Raw genomic sequence first — 25,208 nt, forward strand, 5'->3', positions numbered from 1 at the left:
TAGTTTCTGCTTTATAACAAAGTGAATCAGTTATACATATACATATGTTCCCATATCTCTTCCCTCTTGCGACTCCCTCCCTCCCACCCTCCCTATCCCACCCCTCTAGGTGGTCACAAAGCACTGAGTTGATCTCCCTGTGCTATGCGGCTGCTTCCCACTAGCTATCTATTTTACGTTTGGTAGTGTATATATGTCCATGCCTCTCTCTCGCTTTGTCACAGCTTACCCTTCCCCCCCCCATATCCTCAAGTCCATTCTCCAGTAGGTCTGTGTCTTTATTCCTGTCTTACCCATTCCAATTACATTTTACTATAGTTTAAGATTAAAAACTCATGCCAATAATCAAGAGAAAGGAGTCTTTTCAAAATATACGAAATGTGGAAGAAGCAAAAATGGTAGAACCCATACACTATCATGGACATGCACACTGTCACTCTGAAATAAATTGATGCCATTTACAGTGAAATCCAGGATGGCAGTCAGTAGCACTTTCCTTAAAGCTTAGTTCTTCTCCCAGTGCATAATGAGGGAGCTATTAATTTAATCTGGGGAAAACTTTTATATTCTCTTTTCTGTAAGAGGAAGCTAAAAGAGGAAACAGGTAGGAATAGCACAATACAAGTTTTGAAATAGGAAATATATGAATACTGCATGCTTTACTGTGACTATATTATGGTTCCAATCACTTGACTATATCCATCATTCTTTTTCATGGGAATATGATTTAATGGTTGTTACCATGTTACTTAAAATTTCCAAATGCTCCTCAGAAGATCCTGGATTTAGTCCTGCCCCTGACATTGGGTCATGGAGTGACAGAAAATCACTTGACCTCCTGGCCTTCCATTTTCTAATAAGTAAAGCAGGACACCTGGATGACATAATCATTAACGGCACTTTAAGTGAAAGTGTAAAAACAATGATCACTCAAAACTATATCATTTCTAGAATCTTGAATTTGGAAATTCCCTTCTGTGACCATAACCACCAATTTTTTTCTTTTCCTCTTACTCATAATGAATCTGTTCTTCACACTGGTCATATCTTTAATTCCTTTAACCCTTTTTGTTTTAGTTTCCTCTAGGCCCAGTCTGGATCAATTGCCCACCGTTTTGTGTAGCTTCTCATTAGCATCAAGAAGTCCCTTTGGTCTACCGTCACCTTGACTTTCCTAAGCCTCACCTGGAAAACAGCACGGTACACTTTCTCTGATCTCATTACTGGGTGGATAAGTGTTACCAAAAAAGTCATAAAATTGTGCCAATTGGTTCAACTAAACATTTTTACTCTATTATTAGTATACACTCTGAGTTGAACGGAAATTCTTTTGTTCACTTCTATTTGACTCCTCTGTATGGCTTCTCTCTGTGGGAAGGATTCCAAACCCTTTGTAGTCCACACAACCAGACACTACCTGCCTTAAGAGGTGACTTTGCATCTTCCTTCTTGGGGAAGATATAGGACATCTGCTGCAAGTTCTCTTACATTTCTTCCTTTCTCAAATACATTTCTCTGTAAATCACTATTGTTTCTTTTCTAGATGAACTAGCTGCTTTCTTTTTAAGGCATGCTATTGATTCCATTTCCTATTACCTCCTGTAGGACCTTTCTCCATCCATTTTTTTCTCAGTAATTTGAGTCTTCTTTCTCCTCTGGATTTCTCTGTCAAGTTTATAAGCATGTTCAAGTCTTTCCTTACTAAAAAAAAAAAGAACCAACCATTCAACCAAATACCCATTCCTCGACCTTCATAAATCTTTGCACTACCTTCTCTTTCCTTCATTAAACTTCTCAGTAGGGTTCAACTACTTTTATTTTCTCACTTTCCTTGAACCAACCTTTAGAATTTTTCTATTCCATTGGCCTTTATATAGTATGTTTTACAGAGACTACTTTCATATAGATCACTGAAATGATCCCATTTGACCTTTGTATTTTTTACAGACTTCCCTTTCTAGGGTCACCTTTAGAAATCAGAGCACATTTTGTAGGAATTTAGAATCAGTCATTGACCTTCTTTACTTTCTTACTTGAATAACTCATCTAATTCCAATGCTTCTAATTCCTCACTATGGATAATACAAACGTCTGCATCTGCTATTTAGAATGTTCCCCCAAGGTCCTCACACACAAGAGCAACTGCCTGCTGAATACGGACTTCCACTTGGTTTTGCACAAACATTTCAAATTCAATAAAACAAAGTAAGACAACAACAAAACACATAAATAGAGAAAACTGGCTTCATTAATACGCCGTGTTGGGGCATATTTTGACTTATTTCTCTCACTTGATATCCATGTCTAATCATCTGCCAGGTCATGTTGGTTTCTATTTGATGTCACTCATATTTATTCTCTGTAAAACACAGAAAAAGCTCTTACCAGGATTATTGCTGAGTTTTCCCACAATCTGAAAAGAACCCACTTTTGCTGCTTTAACTTTAACCACTCACTCTCATACTTGGTATGCTACAGAAAAATGCACAGTGTTTTCCCAGAGCTTCTCTGATGGTGCATTTGCTCAATTCTGTTATTCAACCTGGAATGCCTTCTCCTGACAAACTTGCTTGTTGAAATGGATTTAGCCCTCAAAATTCAGCCAATGCCATCTTCTCTTTGTCTTCTTTCCCCTATCTCTTCACCTAGCACTCCCACAGGCCTTGATTTGTGCCCGTACAGGGCGTTAAAATTCTAACTGGCATCATGGTTGCCTCTCCTTCTAGACAGATCACAAGTTCTGACAAGACAGGAAATGCATTTTGTTAATATTTTAACTACATAGAATTCCTAGTAGAGCCTTTTGCACATAATCAGTGCTGAATAGAAGTATGTTGAATAGAACTGAACAATGAGGAAGAAATACATTAATCACCTTTCATCAGTAGCCACAGAGAATTTCCCTATCCGTGGGTTATACTAAATCACCAAATCCTAAAACTCTGGAAGGTTTTATAGGTGAAAAATCTGAGGACCAGATAGTTCAAGTGATTTGCCCATCTTCACATAGTTAATTAATTAAGTGGTTGGAATGAAGGTCTTCAAACCCCAGTCCACTCTTTCTGTCTTACCAGGTTGCTTGTCTGTGAGTAAGCTACAAATTTGCATAAAGTTTTTGACCTTGAGTAATTCAGTGCTATTATAATGATATTTTCATTACCTACTCCACTATCATTAACCAACGCAGTACTTAGTTTCTATGTTACTTTAAAGATTTAGAATTGGATATCTTTACCGATTTCTTTCTATGGTCACATTTTGAAATAAGGGCACATTTTGTGGAAATTTAGAATCAGTCATTGACCTTCTTATATCTATCAAATATATCTGATAAAAAGGCGAAGTAGGTTACAGGAATAAGCTCATCTCAAAGTCATTGTTATTGTCTTTCATTCTTATTCTCTTTATGGCTTTTTAAAACATAGGCTTTAAAAATAGCACAACTGCTATTATTTCTCATCTGATAACAATGTTATGAAGTAGGCAAAAATATCCTCATTTTCATTTGAAGAAAATAAGTCAGAGAGTTAAGGGACTGCTAAATAACACACGGAACTATGACTTGAACCCAGGTCTGTGGGCTTTGCATAAAGAACACTGTATTTTGCAATAAAGTTCCTTGTTTTTTGCCATTATCATTTTTTAAAATGTAGACTGTCATAATAATACTCGTGTATGTGGGAGTTTACATCTAATTCACTTTGCTGATAATAGTTTTAAGAAGATTTGAAAAATCAGAGTGAGACAGAAAAAAGTGGTGACATTTTCCATGAGAAGGTATGAATTAAAAGGAGCACTGCATTATGATTTGTATATCTGTGAATGTTAATTTCTGTGACGGTGCTAATTCTATTTATAAGAGGGGAGCCAAAAACTTAATTTGAATTTTCATTTAGGGTACTCCTAAGTAATGAGCACATGGAAGAAGAAACAGGGTTATGAGAGATGTATGTGTATACTGTGTTCATCTTTGAAGTGTGTGTATCTAGATTTCAATTGGATTTAGTGAAAGACAATAATGAGAATTGTGAGAATAGATTATTCTGTAAACTCCTTTTCTTCTTAAGCATTTATGAAATATACTTGCTAGATTGATGTGCATTTATTGTAAACCTCTAAAGTAACATAGAAAGTACTGGGCATTCAAATATGGTAGCCATTATAATTATTATTATAATAGTTATTATTATAAAGTAGTATTTCACTTTTATTAGATTTGTTTTCTCCAGACAATAAACTTACTTTTCAGTAAAAAGAACGATAGCTGACAAATAGCGCATATTTAAATACATAATTACATTTTGAAACAAAACATATACATGTTATAAACTCTGTATCTTTTTCTCTCTCTCCATGATTATACTTCCTTAATGAACTCCCATTAGGTGCTCAAAAACAGTAATTTTTACATGCATGGCAGCTATGTTTTTTTCCTTTCAGCTAAACATCTTGACACAGCTTTTCAATTTATTGATATGACTACCAGAGATTGGAAATAACTTTTACACCAATATAATCACTGCATAATGACTTGTAGTTAGCTTAGAAATTCTGGGGAAACTGTTGCCAAATGACTATGGCTGACAGATGTTCACCCAAAAATGACAAAAGTCAAAAAAAAAGTCTAAAAAGTGTCAGCAGCTGGTAGAGATTTAATAGAGTAGCACTTAGCACACATTCTGGCCTTATGCAAAATAAACTAATCAGAATAAAACTTGGAAAAATTTACCAAAAGTGGGCTTTGACTCTTCACTAAAGCTTCCTATTTATGTTGCTATAATTAGAATTTTCTAGACATGACAAAATGGTAGTATTGGATATAACCAAGATAATATGGTGCTATTTTTTGTATCTAGTTATATACAAGAGCTAATTATACTAATATTCAAAGTCAGATTAGAGGGAGGAAAAGACATTTTATTATTTAAGTACTGTACTATTTAAAATTAGATTAAATTTTAAAGCATAAATTTCTAAATATTGATATCTAAAAATCCAATCAAAATTCATGACTAAGAAATAACCTTGCTTTCTTTTCTCCCTTCTTAAAAAAGTCTCACTTTCTCCCTCTTTAACAAAGGAAACAGTATATTGGTATTCTAAAATTGTTTTGTTTGTATAATGGATTTCTAAACTGAGATTCATAATTTGTGTTGGTCTTTCCCTTATTTATGCCCTTTATCTTTTTAAATATCATTTACACAAATTGAGAGGATAAACCAGATTTCACCCTAGCATAATTTATAGATTTAGATAGACTGCAAGAGGCTAGAAAAAGTATGTACTTACGTCTCCTGTATTAAACAAATTGAAGTGTCCGCATAGATGTATTCTAAAAGAAGTTGGGTCTATGAAGCTGCTTAAATGATTTTTATAGTGACATTGAGTCATGAGCCAAATGGTGACTGGATAACATGCTAATTTTACTCCTGTAAATGGGGACACATGAAAATGAGACTCACAGACTTGGAAGAAAGAATGGAGAGAATGTCATCAGCAGGCACTGAAGTCTTCTCTCTAATATAAATGGTATGATTTTTTTTAAAAGAGAAGGAAAATTCTTCCTCTACCATTATTACAAATGCAGTTACATGACTTCTCCATTGTTACTTTATGAAATCATGTGAAGTTTGATAGAAGTCATTGAGTAGTTTCCTATGTGCTTAAGACTTGGTCTACATTAGTGTTTCTGAAACGTTTTGGCCTCAGATATCCATTACATTATCAAAAATTACTGAGAACCCGAATGAGATTTTGTTTATATAGTTATATCTGCCAATATTTACCATATGTGAAATTAAGACTGTAAATTTTAAATATTTATTAATTCACTTAAAATATAAATAAAAAGCCTATTACGTTTCAGTAAATAGTATATTTTTAGTGAAATGAAATATATATTCCAAAGCCAAAATAAAATAGTGACAAGAATGGCATTGTTTTACATTTTGAAATTTTCTGGCTTAGTTTTGCAAATGTCTGGCTTAATAAAAGATACCTGGTTTCTCATATCTGCTTCTGCGTTCAATGTCTCAATATGTTGTTTCAGTTGAAGTATGTGAAGAAAATCTGGCCTCACACAGATTTCTTTGTTGGGAAAGTGAGGAGAATTTTAATAGCTTTTTCAGATAATTATGGATTTTTAAATTTTGCAATGTGGAATCTAAAACCATATCAATATGCTTCCCTTACTGTTTTATTAAAATCTATTGTCTACTTTGCAACTTAAATGGATCTTTTGCCCATGTGTATTTTTAAAATATCAGGTATTGGTCATTTGGAAAAATATTGGTTCACTAGGTTATGTAAAATTTCCAAATAGTAGCTTATTTCATTATATAATATCACATTTGTTAGTAATGCCACCTATCTCAACAGAAAATTCTTTAAGAATTGAGAAACTGACAAGTTCACAGGGGCCGATAATAAGTTTTCCAAAATTGTAATTTTTATTTGAAAGCTCAGATTTTATCATTGGCAACAGATACAGTTGGATTTTGCTTCTCTTGAAGTGACAAGCTCACTTTGTTCATTTTCAAGAAAATCTCTGCCAAATATCCAAGTTTGAAAAAACCACAGTTTGCTTGTCAGTTGTTCTTTCAAGTAAAAATGGTGATTCATGAGAAAAGTGGCTAATTTAGCTCTCAACCCAAGCAGTCACACAAGTACTTACTTGAGACAACCATGCAGTTTGGTACATCTTCACTGACTTACCATTTCATCACACAGAATATTAAAAAGACCTCTACTCAAGGGTCAAGATTTGACAAAATTAGTATATTTTTACTCCTTAATCAAGTACATTCTTAGGTACATCTTGCATTTTAAAAATATTAACTCTGAGTGTGTGGCAGTGAAGAATACCAGGCTTACTAGTAGTTTGCTGCTACTGACTTGATTCATGCTAAGGTGTCAGCAGTTTTCCCCACCATGCTTTTGCACCATTAGTGCAAATGGCAGCCAAGTGAAAAAGGTAAATAGCATCAGTATTATTATGAAAATTATTTTAAACTTGTGAATCCACTGAAAGTATCTCAGGGAATGATTGAAAGGGTCACTGGGGACATGCAGGAGTTGGGGGACCAAATTTTGAGAACTGCTGATCTACACAGTAACAGGAAGCTATCCGACAAACACTACGGATTAGAGAAGGGAACCCTTTTGTAAAGGACTTAACTAAGCAAGTTTTTGATTCCTAAAATATTCTGGAAATAATCAGCTATTTCCATGCTAAGTACAATACTATCTATCTTTTTCTCTTTTCTTTTCCTGCATAAGAATATTACTTATTTATCTAATTCAGGCTTACAAACAATCTAATAGCTTATTTCTAAGAACAACCCACCGATCTCACAAATCAGAGGGCTTCAAATTAAGTCTTATGAGCTCAGGACAGGGAGCCAGAACTTGATGCTACCTTAGTTCCCCTTTTCCTTGAATTGGGCTATATTCTAGTCACATTTTGGAGTAAGTGACAACAAAGAAGAAATCAAGAACCATACCCTGTTAATAGTAACAATTTGAAAATTTCCACAGAAGTCTCCTCTGTTAAGGCATAATTATAAATCCTGCGCCAGATCATGACATTGCATGCTCTAGAATACCATTTGGTATAATGGGACACTTATTGTCCTTTAGAAGAGTTTGGATAGTGTTCTATCAAAAGCACACTTAAAAAAAAGTAATCTCATATACTGAGTTGTATCACAGAATGATGCCAACACATATTAACTCTGCAAAGTCAAACCCTCTTTTGTTCTAAATCCAAGGTATTGACTTTTTAAATCACAAAATACTGCTAGAATAAATTTTGCCTAATATGAGAAAAAATAGGCTGTCTTTGATGGTTTTCACAGTAAGTTTTTGACTAATACTACTAGAAATAATAACCCACCTACATTTGTTGGGGGGAGTTCGTCACTTCTTCCCTGATTTTCAGTGTATAATAAAAATTCTCAAGTTCAAAAATGTCCAACATTTGATACTAATGGTTATTCTTCTCAATCTTCTCTCTATTCATCAATTCATCTCTGATCCCCAGTAATGTGATAATTGTGATCCTTATGCCTTCATTCAAGGTTATATATATATTTTTCCTTGTTTTGACATGGGCACATTTTCATATTGTTTTTGTAAATTCATGACCTAGTCAATTGTATTATTACTTAACTTCTTCTCTGAAACTTCCTTTAGCCCAGATTCAAATCCTTTTTTTTTCTTTCCACAGTGCTTAACAAATCAAAATTTTTGATTTGTTAAGCCTAAAATGTTATAAAGCCTAAAAATGTTATAAAGCCAGAAGCACAGGCTATCTTAAGAAAATATTTTCACTATCTAATTAGGCAACAAGTAACCTCAAAACTATTCATAAATTCCTTTGCTGATCTCTGGCTGACCTGTTCACCATCCTTAAAAACAGCAATTTCTTCATTTTTTGTGTTTCTTAAGTCTCATTTGTATTTCATCTTCTTTCACTCCATAGAAAATCTTGCCTAATGAATTTATGGAGAATGTCAAGGTCATCCTACATAAATTCCTTCAATTGCTGTTTCTTTATCATCACATCAAAATTGCCATCTTTTTATTTGAGTCCTTTTGCCACATTAATACCTGACTGGTGCTCTTGATTCTGTCTTCTCTCCTATTATTTTTCCTTCAATCCTGCCTTGTGCTTCTGGAGTCTTTCTTTTCCCTGCTTTCTCCAATGCCTATAAAATTATTTACATATTACCTGTTATAAAATATATTTCATCTTTTAGCTCTGTTCTTTTTTTCACTCACCTTTTACTTTCATTTACTCTCAAACTTACAGAAAAAGAGGCAGATACTAATTTTCCTGCATCCTTTACAATGCTTTATTTTTAATTCCTTTGCAATTTAACTTACATATCTATCAATTTACCAGAATTGTTTTCTCAGAGAAAAACCATTACACATTAATCACAAAATTCAATAGGCTTTTCACAGTAATCATCTATATCAAATTGGTACAACATTTTACATTGCTATTCCTCTCTTCTTGAAACATCTTTCTCCCTTGGCTCTGATAGTTACTGTACTCTTGATTCCCTCATAATCTTCTTATATTTCTTCTTGCCCTTTCCCTCACTTAACTATTAAATAATATATTTTCTCTCTTTTGTTCTTTATGTTCTGTTTGGTAATCCCATTTACCCCAATTGTCTTAATTTCCAACGGTTTATAGACGGCTATGAAATCTATAATTTGGGGGCCTGATATTTCTCTGAAGCGTAGCTTGGGAATTTTTACTGCCTATTGGATATTCCCCCATGTTTGTCCTTAAAAACTCAAATTCAGTAAGTTCAAATGGAATCTCTTTGCTGCATCTCTACCTCCACCCCCCAAACTATTTATTATCCTTATTATTTTAGTGTATATTACTACTGTTTTCTTAGGTATCCATGATATTAATAGAAATCTTAGAATTGTGTTCAATTACTTCCATCTCACTAATTCTTCCCATCTAATCAATTCTCAAACCTCATTGTTTTAATTCTATCCATTCAATGCTTCTTCAGTATTCTTCATTTCCGTTCTTTGTCTGGTCACTCCCTTCATCATTTTTTTCTTGACTATTGCAATTATAGGCTAACTACTTACTTATCTAAACTTATTCTTTTCCAAGTTACCCTTTACACTTTCACCAGAATTAACTTTATTAAACATAAAATACTCAAAAATATTCAGTGGCTCCTGGGAACCCTCAAAACATAGTTGTAACTTTATTTGCATGGCCCTCAAGAATGTGAACCCAACCTAATTTACTAGCTTTTTCCCCTATACTATCTCTCCCATGTATACTAAGTTAGATCATAGCAAACACTTGCTATATCTCTGGTGTTCTCTTATTGGTCTTCTCATGCTGCTTTTCTTAACCCGGAGTGAACTTCTCTCCCAAGAACAACAAAATTCTCATCTTTCAAACCCAGTTTATAAGCTACAGCACCTCCCCATCTCCAGGTAAAATAAATAACTTTATTATAATATTTAATTTGGCACTATGCAAGAATTAATTATTTTCATGTTGCTCTTCTTCCTATATTATATGTTCCTTGAGATCTGGGTCTTTGATTTTTGAGTCCCCTCAGAATGCTTGGCACAGGATTTTGTATGTTGTCCTTACATCTGAAAAAATGTATATTGTAGATTTATTTTTAATCATCATACTCAAGATCCTTATTGGTAAAGTAAATCTGTCAATGTTATTCCATTGTCAATAGTAAAAGTATTGATAGCTCAGAAAGCATGTTTCTTTATTCTTATTCATTTCATTTTCCTGTCTCATAATACTATCATCAATATAAAGAGGTGAACTGTAATTATTTCCTCTAATACACTTTTTCTTCTGTGTATTCTTAATTATGACAGAAGATTTTAAAAAAATAACAGCAACGAAAAGCACTCTAGAATTCCAAGTTATCTATCCTATTTTCAGTTTACGGAAGGTTACCTCTTCTTAAGTTTTTTATAAAATATATATGACTAAAGTAGCGAATTAATGCATGGAATGATTTGTTCTGTCCTTCTTTTGTTAAGGCTTTTTACATCATTTATTTAATATTTCAAAAGGTTTATAAATCATTTATTAGCTAATCTTTGCAGCATCCCTGCTGACACAGTCAATTAGCTGAAGAAGTACTGCTGGTTGGCAACTGACAAGTAATATTACTTGCACATTACAGATGAAGAAAGGAAAGCAGAGAGAGGTTAATCGACTTGACCATGTCTTACACAGTGAGTGGTAGTACTGATGTCAGAATGGGGACCTGGGGTTATTCACATCAAAACCACAAAATCATTAAGAGTCCAGAGCTGATGCTGTTCTTTATTATATTATACTTTCTAAATCCTTTGTTTAATCTCCTTTTCTGGCTCTCTATGAGTCCAAGGAGGAAAGATACTTTTAAAATCTATACCTTCTCATTAAACTAAGCCTATTTTTTCTACATCCAATAAATATTTAGTTTTTGCAAGGACGTTAGAACATCGACACATTTCTTCTCAAAATAACTCATTATTAACTTTTCCATCTTTAAAAGCACGATGAAAGATCAAACCAATCTCAGTAATATTTTCTGGTCTGTTCTGGTCTGGTCTAAGTTGTAATAATGACCATAATAACATAACAGTTATTGTTTACTAATTATTTATCAATAATAACAAAAATATCAAGTATTTGCCAGATACAACACTAAGAAGTTTATGTGAATTGTATAGTTTAAATTCATCAACAAATTTATCAAAGAGGAATGTTCATTATCTCCATTTTAAAGATGGAATATTAAAGGTTTAGAAATATTGTCATGAAACTGATAGGTGATTTAACCACTTCCAAGACGAGTTGCCATTTTCCAACATTCATTTTGGAACATACTATACTTAATTTTTTGTTGATGGTTTGCCATCCCTATTTTTTTTTTAATATGTAAGCAGTTCACATTCTGTGGTGTTGAGACATTACTGTGTAGGGTGATATTTTATTGACATCCCTACAGAAGCTGGCTTTTTAATACTATCATCTGATATACATCATATTAATTGACACTGCAATTTCTTCCTTGATTTGTATATTTTTTTCTACAAACACTTTGCATTCCAACTTCCACGTATCTGATCTACTCAACCATGTGATGGTCTTCATCTTCAGACATCTTGCTGTCTGGGCTGTTCAACCCTGTGACAGTAACAACACACTCGCTAGGGACTAGGAGTTTGAGAAGGACTTAGAAAATTGTTTGACACCTGAAAAACATGGCTCCAGAATATGAAAAAAGATCTGCAAAATTGAGATAAAAACTTGTGTAATTAATATTTTCAACTAATATTACTACAACAGCAATGTTACTCAGCTTTCACATAGTTATCTATAAATTATATTGGATATGTGACTTGGGCACATTTTAATGCATTTGATAACATTTAGGGTAAAGCTTCTAAAAGGGCAATTGCCTAGGACTAAGGAAGGTTTAAAAATGGCCTTGCACAGAATGAACTAGAAGTGGCTTCAATGGGAGGCTGAGGCAGAGATGCTGGACCCGGAGAGTGACAGAGCAGGCGTACATTGGAGAGAGCTTTCCTATATAGGAGAGCCAAGAATCTGTTACTTATTGAGTGGGGAGCATGAAGGTAGGGGACCCTATAATGAGAATCCTAGGATTGCTTCTAGATTTCTAACTTGGATAAACGACAGGACGGTACACTTTGGTGAATACTAAAGGAACAGCAACAGCAGCAAAAGTCTAAGAGTGGAATTGTAACATATCACAATGCCACCTTTAAAGTAAATTTGGCAGTCTTCTCCGTTTTGAATGAATGAAAATGCATTAATTAAAGACATACACATTCACACACCTGCTAATATCTGCTCTTCTGCAATCATGTGTTTTCTGTATAGTGTCTAAATATCTATTCCAGTTGAAGTAGTGCTTAAACACTTCAATATGCCTCTTTTCAGCCAAAAAGAAAAACTGTCTATGACTGTTTCAACATATTTTAAATATATGTATAATCGTTGCCAACTTATCTGCTTTGCAGATACTAGTTTCCTATACAATATTTAATATCTCCCTTTATTGAAAATGTCATTGCTCAGTATTATGATTAATGTTTTTCATTGTTATTATATGTCTGAATGTCAGAATTATTGATTGATCTCTTTATTAATGGAATGATCTTCAGCACAATGTTAAATACTCTTCTTCTCTACCATTATTATATGTTATTTTAAAGATTTTCCATACAGTTACTTTAAATGGGATTTTCAGATTTTTCAGGCTTTTTGAAGTCAGTAGGATAGGCTCCAGTGAGTAGAAGAAATGCTGAAGAACAATGAATTAAACAAATTTAAGTAGTTCAGAAAGCACTGATCTAGCCATTGAGAAATATATACTAATATTTACATAGTATGTATATATAAATCAATAGTTCCAAATGAGATAATCTACTGAACAAAATATCTTAAAACGTGAATTAAAAGATGTTGTAAAATCTCTATATGATTAAAGTACAAAAACATTTATAAGCTTGGAATATAAATAATAAGTGCATTTTTGTCTGGGAGACAAGTTGTTATCTGAGAAACCTCAAGACATTTTGTAGGTTATCGAAATCACTTTACTATCAATCTTGAGCATTTCTCCTATCAACTCTATAATTAGTATTGGAAATTAGCATTATGACTATTTCACTATCAGGAACATTGAAGAAACTATTTAAAGTGCTAAACGTTCATTTTAACAAATAAAAAACAATTCATCTGAAGAAGATGTTACAATGAACTGAGGAATTAAAAGCTCTCCAAGTAGAGAAATTTCACTGACTGCAGTATAAACAACTTGAGGGTAGAGAGTTTCTGTTTTTCCTGTTTGCCCTCCAAAGTTTGGAACAGTGTTATATGCACGGTGCGGGGTAATAAGCAAATATTTAACAAATGAAAAGTACTGAATTCATTACCTTGTGGTACAAATTAAGATTTCTTTTGTACTGTAACTAGAAGATTTTAATTTCAGCATTATGAATTATTAATGTCTTTATCTAATTCCCAGTTCTGTGTCAACCAAACTTATTTGAGTGATAATTAGAGGACTTCATGTTTATCCTATCTTCTAGGATTTCACTTTTGCATATCTGTTAATTCATAATTTTGATATTTGTATAGCACAACCAAAGACTATAAAAACACATAGAGCAAGCACTTGCCAAAGAACTCTAAATAAAACAGGTCTCAGATATGAAATTAGAGCCATGCTTGGTTATACTTCTAAGTGCTTCATCTAAAGAGAGACCTGCAACACTGCTGCATGAATTAATCACCTAGGGTGACTTTTAAACCTACCAACCGCTGGCCCCTCTATCATATCTGATTTTATTCAATAGTCTAAATGATAATAACTAATAACTGTCCAGATTTCTTGGAGTTATAGATACGTTTTTTTATTATTCTAAGTATTGACCTGAAAAATTATTGAAAACAATAATTGTTCTAATTTACTTATTGAATTGCCCAGTTCTTACATGGCCTGACATGAAAGGTGATTTAAAAGATTGCATTTAAGTTTGGACATATAGCCTTCATCCTGCAGTTTCATCACAGACCTCTTACAGGATAAACACATGCAACCATTTTGAGTTTCTGAAGGGGAGTGCTCCTTAGAGTATTTTCCCCTTATAGATTTCTTGCCAACTTACTCCAATTTGAATGCAGGTAGAAATTTATAAATTTCTCCAAGAACTTATTTTTATTTTTATGAATCTTACTGATTTTGTTTTAATACCGAGGACTTTATCAAATTCATAGACATTTGATAGAATAAAAAGCAAAAGCATAATTAGGAAAAATCCAAAAACCTCAAATAGAAAATAAGATGCTATGTTGTTAGTTACAGAAATTAGCACAAATAGACTGAAAAACTGACCACCATTGTAAACTGAGCTTTTAACTATGGGAGTCGCCAGGAAAAGGAGGATTACCTGACTCAGGGGTCTTCTCCTCTTTCTTTGCCTTCTTTTAACAATCTTGAAAATTAAAGAAAGGTTGAAATGACAATAAAAATAATTTATTTCCCAAACCATTTGAGAGTAGTTGCCAACACAATGCAATGTCTCCCCCAAATCCTCTAGTATTTCCTACAAACATATATCCAAATATAATCATGAAAATCAGGAAATTAACACTGACACATTACTACAGTGCTACTAAGCCTCAGACCCCTTTCAAGTTTTGTCAATTACCCCAATCATGTCCTTCATAATAAAAGGATCAGCCCAGCATCACATGTTGCATTTAGTTGTCCTGTCTCTTTAATTTTTTTTTTTTTTTTTCCTGCTGTACGCGGGCCTCTCACTGTTGTGGCCTCTCCCGTTGCGGAGCACAGGCCCCAGACGCACAGGTTCAGCGGCCATGGCTCACGGGCCCAGCCGCTCCGCGGCATGTGGGATCTTCCCGGACCGGGGCACGAACCCGCTTCCGCCTGCATTGGCAGGCGGACTCTCAACCACTGCGCCACCAGGGAAGCCCTCTTTAGTTTTTTAATCCGTTAAATTTTCTCAGGCTTCCCTTGAATTTCATGAACTAGAAAATTTTAAAGAATATGGATCAGTTATTTTGTAGGATTTAGCTGTTTGTATTTGTCTCATGATTATTCAGGATATGTGTAGTTGGCAGGAATAACACAGTGGTGAAGCTCTGTTCTTCTTACTGCTTCCTATCAAACAATTTTGGCAAACTTTTAACTTGTAACCTTACTGGAATATTATTTTACTCATTTGATTAAGGTGTATCGCCCAGTCTTCTCCATTGTAAAGTTATTTTTTTCTCCTACATTATTAGTAATTTCTGTGGTAAGTCACTTTGTAATTATGTAAATATCCTGTTCCTCATCAAACATAATTTATTCAATTTAATTATTTAAATCAGTATGAACTCATAGACTCCTATTTTACTCAATTGACTATAATATGTTTCTACCATTATTTATTTTGAGGCTTAGATTGTTCAAGATTTGTCCAGTGGAAACCCCTTCAGTTTGGCTTCTATATCCTTTGATGTTTCCCAATTATTCTTTGATATCTCCCTTCTTCTTTTTTTTGTTTTAACATCATTATTGGAGTATAATTGCTTTACAATGCTGTGTTAGTTTCTGCTTTATAACAAAGTGAATCAGCTATACATATACATACATTCCCATATCTCCTCCCTCTTGCGTCTCCCCCCCTCCCACCCTCCTTACGCCACCCCTCTAGGTGGTCACAGAGCACCAAGCTGATCTCCCTGTGCTATGTGGCTGCTTCCCACTAGCTATCAGTTTTATATTTGGTAGTGTATATATGTCCATGCCACTCTCTCACACCATCCCAGCTTACCCTTCCCCCTCCCCGTGTCCTCAAGTCCATTCTCTACATCTGCGTCTTTATTCCTGTCTTGCCCCTAGGTTCTTCAGAACCATTTTTTTTTCTTTAGGTTCCATATATATGTGTTAGCATATGGTATTTGTTTTTCTCTTTCTGACTTATTTCACTCTGTATGACAGACTCTAGGTCCATCCACCTCACTACAAACAACTCAATTTCATTTCTTTTTATGGCTGATCCCTTACTTCTTGAAACAATAATATGTTCTAGGGTCATCTTATATTTTCCCTGTAGTAGCTCTAGAATCAGTCATTTCTCCAAAAAGCTTTAGTTCCTTCAGTTGGAGAGCTGTATTTGGAAACCAAGATCCGGACACTAGGTGTATTCATTGCTCTTGGGAAGTAGTGGTCCCAGGTACTCTCAATAGGCAGAGCTAGGGGATTTATGTACATATATACATACACACATATGAAAACACATCTTCATAACCATTTACACATATTCATAAACATATATTCATAAACATATGCATACATATTGTCTATGTTTATTTCTATAATGTCTCTATATTGAAAATCATGTGTTCACATTAACATCCTCCATTCCCTTTCAACACCCTTTCATTCTAGTTTTTGCCCTTTTCATATTTTAACTCCCTCCACAGATATTAAAATAACACTGATTACCATATCCTTAATAGCCTTACTTATTTGATCAATCTTCCTGTATTTAAGTAAATTCTTGTAGCTGCCACTTTCCCATCCCACACATTTTCTCCACCTGGCACGGGTTATGACTATCTGTACAGAGTGGTTGCCAAGGCCACTTCCTCATGTGGATGCCCTTCCACACGAATCAGACTTCAGCAGTCAACTCCAGGCTCCCTTATGCAGACATCCTCTCCCCCTTCTCAGACTCTCAGACCCAATGCCAAGTCATGTGGTTCCTTGAATGCCCACCTCCCCCATGCTGACAAAGGGTTATTTTACCTCACTTAATGGACCAATTTGTTCAAGAAGGGAAGGGATCACAACACTGTAAAGCAATTATACTCCAATAAAGATTTTTTTTAAAAAAAGAAGGGAAGGGACAAGGAAGGGGATGAAGAAAGGCAGGTGGACAGGGATGAACAGGTATCTTTTTTTTCTAAACAATATTTGAAGAGGTCCTTCATTTAGAAGTTACCAAGACATTATGAAGTATCAGCTGAAGAACTGAAACAACGACATATATTTACACATCTATATCCCTACATCTATGACACACAATGTACACCTAATTTTACAGCAACCAAAATATAATTTAACAAAAATTATGATGCTTAGCCATACACTTTAATACTCAGCAACTTAAAAAAATATGCAGTGCCATTTGGCTGTTAACTATCAGTCCATTTATATGAATGGATTTGTAAAACTCCTAGCCAAGAGTGTTTGGGATAGCGTCTCTACTGGTCCTTACTGGATCCTCTTCTTCTTTTGTCACTCTTTTCAGTCGTTTGTCGATTCTCGATTGTATCTCACTGGTGACTTGCATGACCATTGGTAATCATGTCTGGGCAAATACCCCAGCTTGGTGTCTCTCAAAGGGCTGACTGAAAACCATTTGCAACAGAATCAACTGAGGTACTTGATAAAATTCAGGTCCACAGGTCCTGTTCTGATTTCCTGCTCAGAAGCTCTTTAGAGAGTAATAAATATTTGGAAAATACCTTAGCTAATTCTCACACATTAACACTGAAACCCTGGTGTAGTTTGCATGTCTACAATGCCTCAAAGTTCACGGTTTAAAACACATAGGTCTCACCAACTGCAGTTCTTTTATTTTAGCTTCGTCAATTCACATTTGTTATTTAACCAACTTGGAAATTGCTAGATGTGTGAATAGCCGCCAAAGTAAAATGTATCTATCTTTTGCAAAAATGTCTTCTACCAAATGTCTCTACAAAATGAAATGTAAATACCTTCTAAGATCTTGCTCGGAGGAATCTTACAGATTTTTTAAATATTCCAGGTTTTAGGGAATAGCAAGTGCAAAGGCCCTGATGTTGGGAAAGCCACTGCAGAAAGAAAATCTGGGTGTGTGTGTGAGAGAATAGTAGTAGTAAATGAGTTTGGAGAGTAGGGCAGAAGAAATATTGAATAAAGCATGTAGGACAGGTAAAAAGTTTAATTTTTATTCTAAAGTGATGGGAACAGGTTTTGCGAAATAATGTGATATGATTTATGGGTTTTTTTAGATTATTCTGGCTATTGTACTGTTTATAGACTATAAGGATTGGGGCAAGAGGGGAAGAAGCAAGGAGGTTGTGGAAGAGGCTGCCTATTGCATTAGATGAGGCAAGCAATGATGGCTTGGAGTAAGTAAAGATGGCAAGAGTAAGGTGAGAGGTAGGTGGATTCAGAATGTATTTTCAAGTTAGAGCTGGCAAGAATTTCTGATGGACTGGACATAGGAATTGTGGGAAAGAGAGAGTTTAAGGATGAATCTAACATTTTTGGCCTGAGCAACTGGATGAGTTATGGAGCCAGGAAAAACTGGAGTGCAATGGATGGATCAAAGCAAAATATTTAGTTTTATTTGCTAAGTTTGAAATGTCTATTATGCATAGATTGGAGATATTTAGTGGGAAATTGGAATTAGGAGTCTGGAGGTTAGATGAGTAGTTAGGGCTAGAAGTATGAATTGGGGAGTCATAAGTCATCTTCCCATTAAAGTAACGGGACTAGATTAAAACTCATGAGTAGTTAAGGTAGATGGAGAGTGAAGGGGGCCAGGAATGAGCCTTAGGGCATTCTAACAGACGTTGAGGGATGGGAGGCATCACCAAGGGAAACTGCCAAGGAATGGTGAGTGAGGAGGGGAGAAATCTAGGAGAGGATGGTGTCCTGGTAGCCAGTGAAACAAAATATTCATTCTGGAAATTATGAAGTTCATTTTCCAAAGTTTCTTGAATTGATGAGAATTTGAAACTTGGTATTTTAAAAAGAGCTTTAGCAAACAGAAAAGAGAATAATTTTCTATAATGAGTGATTGATTGCAGTAGCATGGGGAATGGAAAAGTTGTGAAAAGGGAATCGAGAATTTATGTAAAAGACAATTTTAAACAAAAGTATTCATTTAAAAAACAAGTACAAAATATTTAGACATTATATTTTGCCTTTGTGTCAACAGCAGTACAGCATGCTGTAAGTGAAAGATGAAGGATTACAGTTTAATATCAAATCAGGGAAAAAGGTGAAATACTTGAATTGTTTGTAGATTTTTAATAGATTTCAAACCTTTATTGGTTTTGAATAATGTCATATTTCAAACATAATTTTCTAAATAATCATAACAATTTTAGTATCAGAATAAACCTTATATAACCTTATATAAACCTTATTTAAATGCACATATGCTTCATTTTTATGGGTAAAATTAGGACTCCGGTCTTCTGATTACCAGTACTATTTCTTATTGCAACACAGTGTTTAAATGTATAGATGATTGAAAAAAAGAGCATACCAGTGATCTCTTAAATGTTTTACAAAATATTAAGTAATTAAAATTAGGGGAAATAAAGCTCATGAGGATTAAGTTACAGGAAGAGTTTATAAGAGGGCAAAGAAGTAGGAGATGTATTTCCACACGGATAAATATGAGATTTTAGGAGAAAATGACCAAAATTGCATTTATAAGGTCATGATACTAGCTAAATGAAATAAAGACAACCATCATGTGAATAACATATAATTTTGAAGGTGAATTTTGAATATGGAGACTGATACAGGTTAACATCTGATTATAATAAAAATCAGATAGGCAGGGTAACAAGGTCTTCTTCATCAAATCACAGCTTATCAGGAATAAGGGAACCTCTTGATACTTTGGTATGTGCCATTTTAGGACAATAAACTTGCTACAAAGTGAACACTTGACGCAAGAAATAGTTTAGAGACATAAATGTGATTCAAGAAATTCATGGATGGTGAAAGCTATGTTGGATTATTTCAAAAAGTTAGGGATGACTAGGTTAAGTAAATTCTCTTTTTAATAACAGAATAACTGTCACATGAAAGATCTCACTATGCCATTGACAAAGATAAAATCCCGGGATGCCATGGCTTCACAGTCTAATAGTCTAGAGCTACAATGTCCAGTATACTGTCCATTAGTCACAAGTGGCTATTAAATACTTGAAATGTGGGCAAGTTTGACTTAGGAACTGAAATTTTAATTTTATTGAATTTTATTGAATTTACATTTAAAAATTTAAAAACACATGTGACTAATGGCTATAGTTTTTGAAAGCACTAAGAACATTTCCATTATCATGGAAAGTTCTATTGACCAGAGCTGACCCATAACATTTTTATTGAATTTTACATTTATTCCTCTTTGCTAAGAAAATCCTCTCTCTTACTAAAAAATAATATCAGCAAGATGGCTAGATATAAGCTCAAGATGCAAAAATCTATTGGATTTCTATAATCCAGGAACAAAGAGAGAGTTTAAAAATTATTTAAAATGGAAAAAAAAAACTACCTAGGAATAAATCTAAATAAAAATGTGCAAGACATTTATGGAGAAAATAAAACCTTATTGAAAGATATTAAAGAAGTCTTAAATAAATGGAGAGATACATCTTGTTTATGGATAGAAAAGACTCATCATAATGATGTAAATTTTCCCCAACTTAATTTATATAGTCAATACAATTACAATAAAAATACTTAATAGAGATTTTACAGGATTGCCAATTCTGAAATTTATGTGAATGGTCAAGAACAGCTCAGACACACCTAAAAAATCCATTCATTCCAAAATGGTCCTGGAAAACTTAATTATTCATAAGAAAACAAAGAAATTGGATAATACAGACAAGTCGATTGTTAGTGCATTAATGGCTTGAATATAAAACAAAGATACACTAGAACTTTCAGAAGAAAATATACTATATCTGGGTAGCATTAAACTAGGGAAGGACATTTTAAGTAGAACAAAAAGACACTAAGCGAAAAGATAAATTTGATTTCATTAAAACTGAGAGCTGCTATTTATCACAAGACAACATTAAAAAAGTGAGAAGGCATGAAATAACTTATTTGTGTCATATATAGCTGACCAAGGATTATTTGCTTGTATTTAAAGAACAATAGAAATAAGTAAGAAAAAGATAAACAGTAGAAAAATGGACAAAAGATATTCTCTAGACTTTCACAGAATAGGAAACATAGGCAACTATTAAACAAATAAATGAAAGGATTCTCAACCTATCGGTAATTAGGGAAATACAAATTAAAATTGTTATGGACTGAATTGTGTTCCCTAAAATTCGTAGGTTGATGCCCCATCTCCCAATGTGGCTGTTTGGAGACAGGGACTTTGAAAACATAATTATGGTTAAATGAGGTCATAATGGTGGGGCCCTAACTGATATGACTGGTGTCCTTGCAAGAAGAGGAAGAGATACGAGGGATGTATACACACAGAGAAAAGGTCATGTGAGGACATAGCAAGAAAGCAGTGGTCATCTGCAAGTCAAGGAAAGAGGCCTCAGGAGGACCCCAAACTGCCAACATCTTGATCCTGGCCTTCCAGGCTCCAGAACTGTGAGAAGATAAATCTCTTGTTTTTTAAGCTACTGAATCTGACGTATTTTGCTAGGACAACCTGAGCAGACTAATAACAAGGAACAAAAGACTAGACTGGCCATTCTAACTGGTGAAGCTATAGAGCAAAAGGACTGAAAATTGATTCCATAACTTTGGAAAACATTTTGACATTATTTTTTAAAGTTGACTATTTGAATTCCCTACAACTCAGCAATTCTACTCTCAGTATGTCTACTCTTTTACTTATGTTAAATCTTGCACATGTGTACCAGGAAACATTAAAATAAATGTTCATGGAAGTACTGTCCGTAATAGGCCCAAAACAACCCAAATATCATTAATAGAATAATAAACACATTTTCTTGTATTTATACAATAAAATATTGTACAGTAGTACAAATGAATGAACACTAGTTAAAGCAGAGTGGATGAACCTTAGAAACATAATGTTGAGTAAAAAAAGCAAGCACAGAAGACTAAAGTATGATATCAATTTTATAAATCTCAATAATAAGCAAAATCAGATAAAAATTATGTGGATGTTGAACATAAAGCCAAGATCAGAGTGATTTCTTTGGTGAAAGCAGGAGGGTGGGATCAGGGTAGAGAACAGAGAGAAGACTCAGCAGTTTTGATTCTAGTTCTTAGTTTTGGTGGTGTGTTTGCAGTTTTTATTATTTCTCATAACTTACATACAATTAAATATATTCTTTTGTATATTATCTAATAATATTTTAAAAATCCATTATATACCAAAGATAACCCCTAGACATTAATTATAGAGAGTCCACTTTGAAACAACATACATAGTTACTCATAAATCTTTTGTAGTTGAAAGCTTTTAGCTATGAAATTCTTCCCCTTTCATATGAGGACTTTATGTTCCATAATGAAGGAAAGTTGTTCCTACTTTGGGACAATTTGCCTTCTTTATTTAAGTGATACTAGTCCTTTGGCTGCCTAGAAATTTTAAAAACAACTGATAACTACGATCTACTGCCTGCAAGAGAATAAAGGAAAAGGAGCATAGGAGGCAATCTCATACATTATTGATAAACACATATAAAGACAATATTGGTACAAAGCTATTTCTCCATATAGCAACTCTGAATTTTAATAATAAATACATATATATATATATCAAACATTAATAAAAGAATAAAATTATCCAATATGAGTACATTTGCTCTTGTTTTGCAATTAGTTCCAGGATTCTATTTTAGATTATTACTTCATATCTGCGAGAGTTGGGTGTATGTTTGTGTGTTTGGTTTTGTGGAAGCTGCATTGTGCTAAACTTTACATTTCTTTCTTGAATTAAATGGTTTTTGTTATCCCTTGGGAATACTGAAGATAGCAACAGCAGATTACTACCTACCAGTGGAAAAATATAAATAGCAATTTTAGCTGCTAGTGATTCTGAAATTGCCCTTAACTTTGTCCTTATAAAAATGCTCTAAGAATTACGTTTTGCAAATCCACAGATTTACTATCCATATTCAAGTCATTTATGTGGACAAAGTATGTAGCCAGCCTTATCGGTAACACAGGATGTTATAGCCATCAAGCCATCAGCCACTGAAGCCACACCCAAAGCTGCACCCTGAGGGGATTCAGGATGGAGAAAACAGGATACTGGCCCTAGATAATTAAAGTGCATATCAAGGGAATGATTTCCATGAGACCAGATTCTTGCATCTCACCATATATACAAAAGTGCTAAATTTATTAACTTAAGATGTCTAGTTTCTTTAATTAACAGTAATCTTTTGATGTTCCAACTACCTGTTTTTTTGTTTTTTGCAAGAAATCCTAAATATCCTGTGCCCTCCCTTACCTCTTCAGAACAGTCCCTCAGAGCTATCTGAGAGGCTGTCTCCTGACTTAAGTCCTCTGTATGTCCTCCAAATAAAACATAATTCTCAACTTTTAGGTTGTGCATTTTTTTTCAGTCAACATTTAATTGTATGGCTCATGTAGGTACTATGCCTAAATGTAATGGGATGAGCTGTAAATTATTAAAACTAGATAAATTCTGTCAGCTCTACCACTAGCTGAGATCCAGGCTTTCACCTCTGGATACTTCTGTCATAGACCTTGGCAGATATGGGGTCTGTGTTGGTCTTAAAATTATTCTTAGAATTGTGGGGACTCATTCATTCTTTCAACAAATTTTATTGCTTATATTCTATGTGTCAGTTACAGTGCTGGGTCTTGAAATACAGAAGTCAACACACGAAAATACAAGGATAAAACACATTTTCTACCATATTAATTTTTTTCATTCATTAATTCATCCCTAAGTCATTCAACACGCATCTTCTTATTGAATACTGATGAGGGGTCAAATGCTATGATAAACACTGAGTATATAACTGCAAATGAGATGGATAGGCCCTGATTTTGATGTCACTACTATCTTTTGTCCTGCCATATAATGGGACAGCTTCATTATTCCCTTTACCCTAAGTTTTTTTTTTTTTTTTCCGGTATGCGGGCCTCTCACTGTTGTGGCCTCTCCCATTGCTGAACACAGGCTCCGGACGCGCAGGCTCAGCGGCCATGGCTCACAGGACTAGCTGCTCCGCGGCAGGTGGGATCTTCCTGGACCGGGGCATGAACACGTTTCCCCTGCATCGGCAAGCGGACTCTCAACCACTGTGCCACCAGGGAAGCCCTACCCTAAGTTTTTATCACAAATTACTAATGAAAATAAAACTGTTAGTGGAGTTTCAACGTGCATAGGTAAATGAGAACACAGAACTCCCCTTTCGCATGCCCCATTCTCCTCCTTCTAACTCCCTATGTGAACTCACTTTGTGCCAAGACCAAGATGTGCCCCAATAAGAACCAAGCTGATTTCCTCACACTGACTGAGGCTATTGCTCACTTAGAAGACTTGATGCTTAATTTTGATGAGCAACTAGAAGACCATGGAGACAACCTATAAAAATGATTTGTCTTGGGAGAAAATACTAAAAACGGTTAATGTGTTGTTCACATGTCTAACCTCCTGGGATTAAACCACAGGCACCAAGATCACCAAGTGTACTTGGCAACAATGAGCTAAAAAAAAAAAAAAAAAAGCATTGTAATCATTTTCCCCCAAGGCACTCTGATAAACACCACAACCTCTAAGGGAACTGAGAACAGCTTCCTTGTGCGGTAGGTTATATATGCATCTTTTTCCAAGCAGTTAAATCATATCCAGCTATCAGCACACCTTACTTAAGGTGACGTAATGTATGAGATTAAATGTTCCTACCTGATTGGAAACCTTCTTGTCCTCAATTCATTGGCTATACTGGATTTTTTTCTTGGGTCAGACCTTCAGACTTCTACCAGAAATCGTTCCTTTGGGGAAACCAGGCCTTCCCAGAAACTCAGGAAACTGAAATGGTGACAAGCAAGAGAGAAGGAAATTATTTGGACACATAGACCTCAATTGTTTGGTTTTAAGTAAACGTCCAAGCAAACATCTTCTAAATGGTATAATAACTTTAGGGAAGTTCACGGTTTATAAGTTTGTGTGCTCATGAACTGAACATATTATGATAAGAGTGCAGGCTGCATTTTGTCTTCAACTCAAGCAAAGGCTTCAAAAAAGGCCCAGTTATCCTTTGTTCATCAAGACACAAAGAGAGGGCAAGAAGGGCAAGTTTCTAAGTCTTTTTCTTTACAATTTACTTCCTTTCTTCAGTCTTCATCAAGATCTTCAGGAAATTAAAAAAAAAAAAAAAA

General features: G+C 34.4%; 1 protein-coding gene across 4 annotated transcripts in view; it reads right to left on the bottom strand.

Annotated features, from left to right (window-relative positions):
* PKIA (cAMP-dependent protein kinase inhibitor alpha) overlaps positions 1-25,208 on the bottom strand; it is a 95,388-nt gene that overhangs the window by 8,025 nt on the left and 62,155 nt on the right. The window contains exons 1-2 of one of the 4 annotated variants that reach the window (XM_067712015.1): positions 5,290-5,325; positions 2,292-2,359 (exon numbers count right to left, since the gene is read on the bottom strand). The exons of 1 other annotated variant lie outside the window; for it this stretch is intronic. In XM_067712015.1, the coding sequence (XP_067568116.1) occupies positions 2,292-2,324 (33 nt within the window). In that variant the 5' untranslated portion in view covers positions 2,325-2,359; positions 5,290-5,325. Of the gene's footprint in view, positions 1-2,291; positions 2,360-5,289; positions 5,389-24,732; positions 24,859-25,208 lie in introns of those variants that run through there. 2 more of the 4 variants (XM_067712016.1, XM_067712017.1) reach the window with 2 other exon arrangements.

This window comes from Pseudorca crassidens, chromosome 17 (assembly GCF_039906515.1).
Source record: "Pseudorca crassidens isolate mPseCra1 chromosome 17, mPseCra1.hap1, whole genome shotgun sequence".
Lineage (NCBI taxonomy): Eukaryota > Metazoa > Chordata > Mammalia > Artiodactyla > Delphinidae > Pseudorca > Pseudorca crassidens.